Source organism: Micropterus salmoides, unplaced genomic scaffold, assembly GCF_014851395.1.
Source record: "Micropterus salmoides isolate LMB-PRFRI ecotype aquatic unplaced genomic scaffold, ASM1485139v1 Ms_hic_scaffold_8, whole genome shotgun sequence".
In the NCBI taxonomy this organism is placed as follows: Eukaryota; Metazoa; Chordata; class Actinopteri; order Centrarchiformes; family Centrarchidae; genus Micropterus; species Micropterus salmoides.
In genome coordinates this window covers 34,051,411-34,064,208 of record NW_024044570.1, presented here as the reverse complement: position 1 = coordinate 34,064,208, position 12,798 = coordinate 34,051,411, and the positions used below count along the sequence as shown (strand labels likewise).

General features: G+C 40.6%; 1 protein-coding gene across 1 annotated transcript in view; it reads right to left on the bottom strand.

Moving 5' to 3' along the window:
- The window catches only part of LOC119893064 (dynein heavy chain 6, axonemal-like), a 49,520-nt gene that overhangs the window by 36,086 nt on the left and 636 nt on the right, over positions 1 to 12,798 (bottom strand). Inside the window, 21 exon segments of the mRNA XM_038704991.1 lie at positions 37 to 184; positions 292 to 513; positions 743 to 886; positions 1,190 to 1,372; positions 2,360 to 2,479; positions 2,681 to 2,902; positions 2,984 to 3,196; positions 3,653 to 3,779; positions 3,987 to 4,094; positions 5,057 to 5,205; positions 5,301 to 5,468; positions 5,789 to 5,926; positions 8,723 to 8,884; positions 9,142 to 9,297; positions 9,411 to 9,536; positions 9,669 to 9,779; positions 10,115 to 10,279; positions 10,746 to 10,974; positions 11,980 to 12,040; positions 12,043 to 12,072; positions 12,203 to 12,374. Coding sequence (XP_038560919.1) covers positions 37 to 184; positions 292 to 513; positions 743 to 886; positions 1,190 to 1,372; positions 2,360 to 2,479; positions 2,681 to 2,902; positions 2,984 to 3,196; positions 3,653 to 3,779; positions 3,987 to 4,094; positions 5,057 to 5,205; positions 5,301 to 5,468; positions 5,789 to 5,926; positions 8,723 to 8,884; positions 9,142 to 9,297; positions 9,411 to 9,536; positions 9,669 to 9,779; positions 10,115 to 10,279; positions 10,746 to 10,974; positions 11,980 to 12,040; positions 12,043 to 12,072; positions 12,203 to 12,374 — 3,154 coding nt within the window.

The following is a 12,798-nucleotide window of genomic DNA, read 5'->3' as shown; positions in this document are numbered from 1 at the left end:
ATATGATTTTGTGGCAATGCAACTGTGAGCCAATACCCAGAATGTTTTTCCTCTTTTTCTCTAGTTTGGACTCAATGATCTCCTGCGTGCGGGCGGAGGAGGTCTGAGCCGAGAAGTTGATGTAGACCGGAAGGTATCCTGCACTTTCCTGGATACTGTTAAGAAGGCCCCGTGCCACCACTGACTGTACAGGACAGACAAATAAAAATACTTCAGTGCTGACACAAATTACTAACACCCAAAGTTCCATTTGTTTCAAAAGCTTTTTCTACTGTATCCATGAATCCTTACCTTGCCCACTCCAGTGTCGCCAGTGAAGAGTACAGAACGTCGCACAGATAGCAGTTTCTCCATCAGGTAGCCATAGCGGACAGTGTCTGTGGTAGGGACCAGCATCTCAAAAAAGGGCTGCTCCCGACTGTATTTAAATGAAGGGATTATCAACTCCCATTGTGCCAGGAGCTTGAAGTTAAAGTTCATGTAGACATTCCACAGGGTACCATACTTCGGGAGCTAAACAGCACAAATGAATACATGTTAATGGACATATTTGGACTGGACCAATATAAAGAAATTAATTTTAAAAAATTAAACTGTATGCCATTAGCTATAAAACATTAGACATCAGACATTAAAGAAACTCATTTTACTCTGTTAGTGGTGGTAGTTTCTGTTATGTTATCCATCTTGTCCATCTATCTCTGCTTGTTTGTGTAGGGGTGTGCATACAGAATGTATATACCATAGCATTGCTGTTGTCTTCAAACTGCTCTCTGACAAAAGTATCAAAAGCATCCCAGTATGAAGTGGTCAGGTTGCCGCCTACTGCCCACAGATAGCAAAATATAAAGGTCTGACATAATACGCTGTTGAGATCCGTGGAATCCTGACACCAACACACACAAAAACAAACAGAGGAAGAAGCTCAGTTAGTAAGGGCCTACATTTGCCTATATTATGCTTTTGTCAATGTATGTATAAGTGGGGTTCAATCATTTATATGGTACTGGTGTCGTGTGGTTTAGCAGAGGTCCCTTTGCCTTTTGTCATTTTACCTTGCCCACTATAACACTCAATATTTCTGATCACAATGCTGAATTATTACGCAAAAATGTCCTAACAGACCGCTCCCTTTGTAGCACCATAGACAGAACTCAAATAGACCTCAGGGACCTTGTGTTTAATTTACCATTTTAAGGTCTGGCCCTCCTTCACCCAGCAGTAGTGCCTCTAGCAGGGAGCAAAGAGTGGTGACTTTACTAATGTCCACCTGGCGAATAGCCTGGGTACAATGCTTCCAGACGAACTGAAGACCGTTCTCCACATACTGCTCAAACAGCTCCAGCAGGTATGTTCGCACTGGGTCTGGGAGCTAGAGAGAGTCACGGAGTGAAGGAAGAAAGAGGGTCACAGAAAGATGAATTTGGGAACGGGATAATCTCTGAAGCAACCTAGTTAGTTCAACACAGTTAAGACATATAGTTCAACATTTTAGGTAAAACAATTGTTAATTTTTTCCCCAAGAATTAGATGAGAAGATCAATACCACTCACATATTTGTTCCACTTAATATAAAGTTGCAGCCACTGTTAGCTTAGCTTAGCATAAAAGGCTGGAAGCAAGGGGGCTGGCCTGGCTGAGTGCAGAGGAAAAAATCCACCTTCGAGCATCTCTAAAGCTCACTTACCTTGCATATCTTCGGCGAGAGCAAGGCTAGCTGTTTTCCTTTCCCATTCTTCATGGTAAGCTACGCTAACTAGCTTCATATTTACCAGGCAGGCATAAGAGTGGTATCATCTTACCTAACTCTCAGCAAAGAAGGGCATAAGCTTATTTCACAGGATTTCCAATTACTCCTTGAACTAGTACACAAGCTACTAGCTTGAAAAAGAGTGTTAGAGAGACAGTGGATCAGTATAAGTACGTATATGCAATGCTTTATGTGTCTCTTCGGGAGACGGAGAGCAATGCCCAGACTCCCTCAGTTAAAACAGAATAAGTGGAACTTACTAAATGAAAATATGGTCCCGTCCCCAAAAAATGTTGCCTGTTTAAGAAAAAAAGTAGCTTAATGTAGAGGTTGAAATACTCAAAAGTGGGAGATAAAGGATGGGGAAGTTCACTGAATGATGCTCACAGCTTGAACTGTCATCAAGTCAAAAACTATGACTGGAGAGAAAACCTGATACAATTAATGTACTGTATATATACTGTATTTACAGGACATAATACTGACCCGTAATTGCCAGATAAAAAATACTTATACAAACATTTAATACTGCTTTAGAAGCTGTTATATACAAAGCCGAATGCACAAATACTTTAAATTTGGGAATGACAGAGAGACAGTATGTACAACCTTGGTCAGACCACTGATCCATGTCTGGACATAAGGCATCCACTTGAGCTCCTCAGGGTCAATAAATACCATCCCGCAGCGGCTGACTGTGGCTGGAGATGCTACAGCCAAGTCCTGTACCTGAAAAACACAGTTAATGAAGGAGATCTGGTGATCTAGGAGCACAACATACTGTAGAACAATGTAAGTATGTTAAGCAGAGCATCAAGGTCTCATTTATGCTTGAGTGCTTTAGCCTTGGACCTGTATTGTGCTGCTTATTAAACTGCTTATTGATTAGACAAAACACTAAACTCTACTTTCACTATGTGCAGCTCAAACCTCAAACACCATATGAATGGATGGAGTAAGTTTGATTCGCTCGCTGTTAGCCAAACAGAGCATCTTGTTGTCATCCAGCACCGTGTTCATGTTCTCAATCCACAGGGCGTCAACTGGCCCGTCGCAGATCACCCACTTGTGGTGGTCACTGGTGTCGTTAACTGCATCACGGACACTCAGCGCCATCAGCCCATCACGCCACTCCAGTGTTAATGTGTTAACCTGAGGAGTGGAGGTAAATAATCAGCGGATGTAGAGCGAGAAGCAAAGAAGCCGTATTATATATTCTCTTGTCTACAGTACCTCTCCGTAGAGCTCTCCCATTGTGACAGATTTTGGGTTGAGAACATAGGTCTTGACAGGTTGATAGAAGGGGCTGTTAGCCTTGTGCTCAGTGTGATGGAGGGTCTCCAGTGTGTCCGTCAGGATGGTGTAGACAGTGGTCTTGCCTCCACCTGTAGGCCCCACCAACATGACACCATGACGCACTAACATGGTCTCATATAGCTGGATCACCTGGTCGTATAAAAAGAAGTTGAAAGGAGAAGAAAGAGGGCGTGTTTTGAGGATGGACCTGTTTAACAAAACAAACTAAATCTATACAAGTTTACTGCGACATCAAAGTGAAACAAACACAAATGATCACTCTCTCTAAATACTGGTCACCCCAATCCTGTGATTAGTGGATGACCTGCTCTACCTGCTGGTGACGTGTGATGTTTTCATTATGATTACATATGCGCCATCATTTATTTTGAATTAATCTCACATACACCGTCCTGGTGCCATAAATAGTCACTAGCATACATTTTCTATTAATCCACAGCTGAAAAGTAGTCCCCCACCAATTTACTCTATTAACTAAAATATATTTGCGACCTGTTTAAAAGATTTGGGGGATAAGTGCACATTCATAAGGAAACCATTCGGTAAATTCAAAAACACAAAGAAACACCACTTTCCCCATTGTACCTTCTTGGTCATGCTAGCCAGAGGCTGCAGGTTTCGTTTAACCAGAGACTCCAGGATTGTGGATTGTAGCACACCGTAGTCATGTTTGGGGATACACACACCAGGGAAGAGGTCTGACAGGATACCACTGGAGGCAGGATGGCAGAATAAATACTCATGAACAGTTTTCACATGTAACAGCATAAAAACAGCAACCCTTTTCTCACTGAAACTCATTTTATTTGTTTCAGCAGTCTGGTGTAATATTCTAATGTCCTGTTATTTTTCAGTATGTGTGCATTAAGAGCTCCAGAAATAAGCTGTAATTCCATACCAAAATTTCTGATAGGCTTACCCAAACAGCACAGCATCATCAACGAGGAACTTTGGGAGGTTGGAATCTCTCAGGGCTCTGATAAGAACCACATCCTCACTGAGGTGGGGGTTATCTCTCTTTAAAGACCTAAGAACACAACAAACGTTAATAATCTGCATTTCACACAAAGCATTTTGTTTAAAGTGGGGTATATGTCAAATAGTTACAATATGACTAGCAAGTGGTGTGCTTTTTTGGTTATCCTGGATTTATCTTCTTTAGGTTATTAGTCTGTTAACTTGTTGGTTTAGTCTTTCTTTGTTTGCTTATTTCCTCACTTCATCTTGGTCATACTGCAGAACAAACCTCGTATTGAGTTTCATAAAGACTGCATTAAAATATTAAATCAAATCTGTCAAATGGCATCTCATCCAAAGAAGTTGGTGCATTCATTGAAATAAATATGATTATGAGAAAATTTATGTTATAATGAGCAAATTAATTAGTGGAATAGAGTCATTACAAATGCGGATCTAATAAAGATAATAAGCAGCAGACATGAGCTGATAATTTAATTTTGAACAACCGGATCTTCCCAACAAGCTGCCTCCGCTCAGTTATAAAACACATCAGAGACATTAGAGTGGGTGATAATGAATGTGTATCTCAGTGTGGAACAACAGTTCCCTGAGCTTCAGCTAATAACCAACAATCTTTCATACATATGGTCAGGAACATCCATTCATCCTTATTTCTGCACCCACGCAGACCAGGAACAACTGTGTAATTACAGTAAAACTAGTGCTTAGGAGCAGTCAACTGCAGTCACAACATGCAAAACTGGCTCAGAGGCTCTTACCCTCTAATCTGAGGAATCACTGGTACAATATTTGATTGTTTGTGTTTCTGATTAAATATCTGCTGAGTATATGAGAGTTAAACACAAAGCATGACTATCTAACTCACTGATGATGACTGTCTCTGCAAAGGACTAAAAAATGTCAACCGTGTGCTGATGCCAGATACACTGAATACTTATGCATGTGTGTCTGTTTGAGTGTCATGAATGCACGCGTGTGTCAGTGTATGTATGAGTGTGATGCTCTGACCCAGCCATGACCAGGACAGACTTGACGGCTCTCATGCCAAAGTCGTAGTGGTCCTGCTGGGACAGCTGCTCAGAGCACAGCTTGTACATCTGGGTCATTTTCCTCGCTAAGGTCTTACTGGACTCAAATCCCTCTGAGTACAAAATCACCTGGAGGGAGGGAGAGAAATAAGAGAATTACAAACTGTTATGTAGACAAAATAAGTAAGCAGCATACAACAGCACACATGCAGAGAGCCTGTCACCTCAGCAATTAGTGCGTAGTTCGGCACCATCATGGCAATGGGTCTAAAGAGAGCTTTAAGGTTGTCAGGTAGCTCTGTTCTTCCGGCATAGCCTGGGTTCATGGTGATGAATGCAGCACACGTCATCACCAGCTTAATCTCCTGGCCCTCAAATAGAAACCTAGACACCTGCATAAGACAGAATTGAGTGAGACACTCGTTTATGTGAGTGTGATATTATTTATTTATTTATTTATTTGTAGCTTTGGCAATATTTTTGTTATACATTTATGCCAATAAAGCTGATTTGAATTGAATTGATATCTTTAAATCTACACAAATAAGACAAGTCTGTGTGCGGGAGTGAATTATGGACCTGTGTAAGGCTTATTGCTTAGAATTTTAGGATAGTATTTAGACTAGCAATGTCCTTAATTCTTCTCCATACATAGTGTGCAAAGTGCCCTGTGAACAATGCAAAAGTTGTGTGTGTGCATGGGTGCTTGTACCTTAGCAGCTTTGGCATTTCGTATGGTTATGAGCTGCTGAGCGATGACAGACAACACTTCGATGTCTATTCGGTTAAATTCGTCAAAACAACACCAAGCGCCCGACTGAGCAAGCCCGCAAAAGAAGCGCCCCATCATCTGGAAGAGAGAAACGTAATTAAAGTTTACACTTTATATGATATTTATAATATTGGCTGAACTTGTCTGTGGCAAACTCCTCACTCTGCCTTAGCTGTATAGATGAAGACGTTTGCCCATATCAGCACTGTTTTTTTCATCACCAATAACAAGTACAAAAATTTGATATTTGATGATATAAATCATATTTTAATAATTACATTGCTGCACATTATCCCTTTGAAATCATCTCGGGATCAACCTTGTCCATGGAAAATTACTTTGGAAAAAATAAAAGTAAACATATCGTAAAATCACTAAATTCCTGTATTCCAATTATAATTCCAATACAGAAAAGTAATAAGAGATGATGTTTTTGACTTTAAATGTCAAGCTTTTAGAGCAAAAAGGCAGCCAAGTGGTCACATTGTGCTGGATATGTTTAGAGAGTTAGAGTGTGTTACTTGCACCTTTCAATGAGTGACACAAAAATCACTCTTCAAAGTTATTAATCTCTCATGGACAGTTCCAGTTAAATGTTGCTGAGACACAGTGGAGCAGGGCTGAAAAACAGCATTAACACATAAAACCATAGATTTCAGTGATTCTAGCCTGTAAATCAATGCCCTGTCCAACTCTTATAACACAGGTGTCTGCTACCAACAACTAACTCCAGCGTACATAGAGAGAACTGACTCCAAACTCACTGCACATGTGTTTTACTTTAATTAAGTAGAGTGTGCCTCGGGTAGGTTAAAGGCCCACTCTGAATTTTTGTGTTTTTTGTCAACTAATCATAATTAATGAAAACTGACTGATGTAAACAAACTGTAAACGAACAGAAACAAGGAATAACTTGTCCGTGTCCCTGTGGCAGTGGTAGCAGTGAAGTTCCAATCCTGTGTTTGGAATTGTGATAATTATGATGATTATTAAAGCAATAAATGCACGCACAAATAATACCTTTTAAGGTTCAGCCAAATACAGCATGATAGGTATTATCTAAATGACTTACAGTATTTTGCTTGTGATGGAGCAGGCAGAAGCTACAGAAAGATTGCTTAGAGCAGAGAGGAAAGGATCAAATCTGGTTTGAGGAAATGTTTTGGTAGCACCAAAGCCACCCCGCTGATTTGAATGGAGAGCAGTGAAGCCAATTTTGGACCAATAAAATACTAGGAGTAAACAGGGGTGAAAGTAACACGGGACGAAAGTAACAAGACGATTTTCTCAGAGCCCTGACTGCATTTGCAGTCCAAGCTGTGACAGCAACTTCGGCACGCAACCCTTGATGGAGCTGCCAATTATCGCATGATTTCATCATCGTTTCCTGCGGCCGTGTTCGGAAAACTGTTTTCGAGCACGGCAAGTAAATTTCTGAAGCGGTGCTGTTTTTCGAATTACAAGTTATGTCTCTCGTTTCATGTGTCACAGTAATGATTAATCTACAGGTTATTTAGTGCTTTATAACACCCTGAATTTTGCCCTGTCAGAGTTTTTCAATGTAAAAATAAATCATGTTGATATGTCAGTAGTTCCTGCCGCTACAGTGACCACACGTGTTTCTTTTGTCCCGCTGCTAATGTGGTGACTTTCTCTGTGTTGCAGCATGTATTGAAACATGTTTATGTTATATTATACCAACAGATTATGCCAAGAGTGAAGGTCAGAAAGACAGACAGAGGTCTGATATAGCTAGATGTTTTCATGCACATTTTGGAATTACGTATAAAAACAGCTGGATAGAAACATATTATATATATATATATATATTTGTTCATATTGTTGAAGAAATGTTTTATAAAATGGATTGACTTAATAAAAAACATTTTGAACATGTATACGGTTGGGTTTCTTTTGAAACATTTGAACAAACTGTAAATAGATAATAAATAAAATGAAAATGTAATTTATACATTTTTTGCAAAGATAAAGGACAAAATATATTTGCAGTTACATATTTACAAGGTCATGGTCACATATATTTAATAAGAACAAGGGAAACACAAAAAATCTAGTTGTGTTACTTTCCCTCCTGTGTGTTACTTTCGACACAACTGATGGGGTCGAAAGTAACAATGTGCCACTTATGTTTAAAGTGAAATTATCTGGAAGTCGTTCTACATTTGTACAAAATACCACCTGATATTGATAGACCACACCTGTGAGTTAGAGTTAAAATATATCACTGTCTACAACATAATCTTTTAAAATCAGGTTTTTCTGCGTCTACTGCGCATGATCACGCAGCATAACTGTGGTTTAATGATGTAGAAACACAGCAAAAACACCGTAATTCTGGGAGCTGCATAGTAAACAAAAGTTTCATGGCTCAGTGTGTTTGTCTGACTCGGATCGTCACTGTTAAATCAGCCCACCTACAAGGGTCACCTGCCAAACACCAACACAGCGTCTCTGATGGCTCTGATAGTTTTTTTTTTTGATTGCCGAGAGTTTATAATCTAAGCAATACGGTTACATTTCTCTTGTGCGACAGTGTGTCACAGGGTTTTGACCTCATTTTTGGGCCCACATGGATCCCTCCATGCAGGCTTTTCTCTGGCTTACCCCCTTGGGTAGCACACATCTACACTTGTACAGAAGGCTTGACTGCTTTTTCAATAGTGCCACCTAATGGCATGGCTTAGTAGGTACAGTCAGAGCCTTCCAGAGATCCTCAAACAGAGCAAACATCTGCATCAGAATCAGCATTTAGTGGAAAATCAAACAAACGTGTAATAAGGAGCACACAAAAGTTCAGATGTGGGGTATAGAAATGAAAATGAAAATAACATGAATAAGTTTGTCATGGCTGACCTTGTAGTCAAGTCCATCAGAGCAGTTGAAGACCACACATTGTATGGCCAGGGCCTTAGCCAAGTCCTTGGTGGTCTCTGTTTTGCCTGTCCCTGCTGGCCCAGCTGGAGCTCCTCCCAGGTCTAACTGGAGAGCCCCCATCAGACACAAATAGCAACGGTCCTGCATATCAGGGCAAAGTGAGAGATACAGGACAGTTTGAACAGCTGTGAATGTTTGAACATAAAAAAAAAACAAGATAACAGATAAACACACATTATGATGTGTTTACTACAGGACACACATTCTATAGGCTACACATAATGTCTTGTGTCTAAACTGAACATAACGCATAAAAAGGTGTATGTGTTACAGTTGGGACAGAAAAAGGCATGTATTGATCATACAGGTGTGTCTCAATGAGTATCAATATGTGTTACCGTGAGTGGTGTGATAACCAGTCTCGGACAGGCTCCCAGGTATTCATAGCCATAAATGTAAGTCGACAGAGCCATTTTGGCTACACAGTTGTCCAGGTCCAAGTCCCAGTAGTAGCGTAGCTGTCTCTGCCATTCAAAGTTAGAGCTGGTATCCACCTGGAAAAGAGGGCTGCTGTTACTTTGAGGTGGTGAACTGTTACACACATACACACACACAACAGACATAGATGTAAGCTGCTTAATGTGTTTGTGTGTTGGCACTATTTTACCTTCTGGCGGACTAGATCTGTGACAATGTCTCTGGCATGGACGTCTATGGTGATGAGGGCAGTGATGATATTACGTTGTAAAGTAGGCAGCTGTCCTCGTACCAGTGCTGCAAGGGCATTCAGCCTCTGGAATACACACAAACACATAAACGTTATTGGGTAAAAAGTCAAAAAGTAAAATGACTTGAGCAAACACAAGTGTGGATTTGATTGGTTTTTATTTTTAACCAGACAATTGTGGGAGTAGTTAGTGTTTACGTCAAAGTTAGCGAGTTCAAATTTCTGCAGGGCAGCAAAGTGGTCGTGGTCTCCCTCCAGACAGGCATCCATGTCGCTGCACCACATCATCTGTGAGATGGTCAGCACCACCTGGTGGACGCAAAGTTAAGTCACCGTAAAAACAGAACAGACTTCAGCAGCTTCAGCTGAAGTGATAAATTGCAAAATCGATCAAAGCTTTAGATAATAGGAATAATTATTAAAGTCTTGGTTAGCTCCTCAAAGTGAAGCTCAATAGTGCAACTCATGGTTAGGAAAATAATATATTTGTAACTGGTAACGTAGTTAACATATTTTCCCATGCAAAAGCTAAAGTGTGTAATAATACACAAACAACAGTAGACAAGTCAAAAAATCTGAAGAGCGATGGTCCCTAACTTTACTTAAATGTGTGTGTGTGTGTGTGTGTGTGTGTGTGTGTGTACCTGCGAGGGATGTCCAGCTACCACCCATTCCTCTCTAGTCTTCACCTGGTAGTCTGCAATGGCAGCCTTGCTGATGCGTCGCAGTGAGGTGAACATAGCCTCCTCCACCTTGCAAAGCCAAGCTTCCACATTGCCTTGTGCCTTCAGACCTTTAGTCAAACCCACCTACACTTACCCACAGAAGGACAGGATCAGTAACAGTCAAGCACTTGATTAAATGAGAATCCTCTGTGTCAGGTCTGGCCAGCAAAATTGTCACTGCACCCAAAAATGATTCACTATCCTTATAGCAGAATTTGAAATGTCAAACAATTATAGCTCAGTGATTACTTTGGTATATTTACAAGTGAGACATGTCCAACATTTGCTTAATTACAGCATGCATAATCTGAGAACCTGCTTTAGCACTTGCTAAGTAAGAGAAGAGTCGTGTCATTGAAGATGGCTGACATGCTTAACTATTGTTCTAGTTTATAAAGTTGAATAGTTACCTTCACTAAGGTAGCATACGTGTATTTTTTCTTCTCACTCACTCTCTCTCATTCTCAGCAAGGAATGAATCAAGAAAAACAGGTAGAATATAAACCCGGACAGCATCTGGGCAAAGGTGTTAAGGTTACTCAAACCTGACCTTCTCTCCCTCAGGAGAAACCATGTTAAGGATGTCTTTGCTATAGACCATCTCCTGTTCTTCATCGTCTAGCGCAGTTTCTGTCGCCCAGAAGACTTTGGGCAGCAAAGCAAAATCTAGCCGTGCAATGGCATCAAAACACTTCCTAAGATGCGGCTGCACCGCCTGGGTTTTTTTTGTCTGGGCCAAGATCTTCAGCAACTCATCATTAGATAAGAAGTAGAACCTGCGAGTGACGGGTAAAGGATAAAGCAGAGTAGTTACTACATTTATAGTGTTTATGACACATTGCTCACAGGGAATGTATTTTAGTGTTTTTTTGTTTTAGCGGACTCGTGTTAGCTGCAGTGTTGTTGCTGTGTGCATGGTTCAGAATCAGAAAATCCGACCAGATTCCTTCACAAAAGAAGCAGAGTAGTGGCTTTTCCAAGGGACAGAGAAAGCAGGTGGGAGGTTTATTTTATGTGAGGTTATAACCCTCACAAATAAGCAGTAAAAAAGTGATTATTGATAAGTGATTTCAAAAAAAAAAAACTACATAAACCCCTTTAATGATAACAAAATGCTGACATAATGCAAGCGGCAGAAAGTGATGGTGAAAGTTAGTGGAGGCAAAGATTAGCAGTAAGTTGTCAGTCTGGCAGTAAATGCCAGTGTCGGCTACAGTGTGTCAGTTAATAAAATTCTGTTTGTAGTTTGCCCAACTGCTGAAAAAGTGAAGGCGTTTCCCCTGTACAGCACATTTTTTGGCTGCTTGTAACATTAGCCTGATTTATAGGAATAAATCGTCAATGTCCAGGGTTAAAAAAACAAAAAAACAGGTACAAGCTTAGATAAATGGTGTACAGCTCTGTCCTTTACACATACTGAACATCCTGTTAGATTTCAGTTTTCTAAGGAGTCTGAAAAACTAGTGTTAAAGAAAGGAGGATGGTGACGCAAGGTAGCCCTTTAAAGCTAATGAGGAGATGTTCTTTTGGATTTAATGTGCAAATGAAATTGGTCATTATCCAGAATACTGTATTGAAAAAAAGCTCTCTGAGTCTTGATCAAATCGTGAAGTGCAGAGAAATCCCACCACATCTATATTATAGTCTTATATTTTAAATTAGTTGGTGCACAGGGAAATAACTATCAAGGGAAGGAATTAAAATAAATCACACTGTTCAGGATGATAAAAAGAAGATGAAGTATGATGTAAAGTCTGTGCAACAAAGCAAGCATGTGTGGACCGGGGAAGATGACCCTCTTGGACTCCAGGTAGGCTTCCAGACAATTCTGTGTCTCATCCAAAGAGCGTTGTTGTGCTGAAAGGTCTTCAGCAGATCTGTGGAGGATAAAACGACAGGCTTGTATGCAGTGACAATGTGTTGCCTGAGCAAGTGATCTGCATCTGTCTGCCTATCTCAGACACACTTGTCTTGTCTATTTTGCCGTCACTGCTGTATGCTACCTACCAGGCTGTGTGGCTGCTCTAAAGGCACAGGGCATCTTGTTGACCTTTGCTGATCTCCTTCCAGGACTTGTCCACCTAAGAAACATTTTGGACTCAGCAGGCAGCTGCCTCTTGATGTCTGGGGCCAAGAAGATACTTTCTAAGTATAGCCAGTTCCTTTGGCACGTAAGCCACTCATCCGGACAGAGGGTTGAAAGAGGAAGGGAGAAAAAATAAACATAGGAGGAGGGAATGTAAAAGGGACAATGTGAACAGAAGGAGAAATTAAAGATTGCCTTAAATGCAGTACTGTTTCTTTTGCAAGTGGTTTGGCTTCTGTTTGCCGACAAGTAGTACTGGAGTACTACTGTGTAACATTTGAGGACAAATCCAAAGTCAAAATCTGCCTTAGCTTGTAGCTTTAATATTTAGAGAAGAGTCATGTGGAGCCAAATGAAAGATCAGATATTTTCAAAGTGTCTACCAGTGTTTGGAGAGAGTCAGCTGTCCCAGCAATTTGTCACCCTGCACTGAGGGACGAACGTAGCGAGAAGATGCCACCGTGCCATATTGTAATGCTGTCATCCAGGAGTACCTTCACAGTAAACACACAAACAC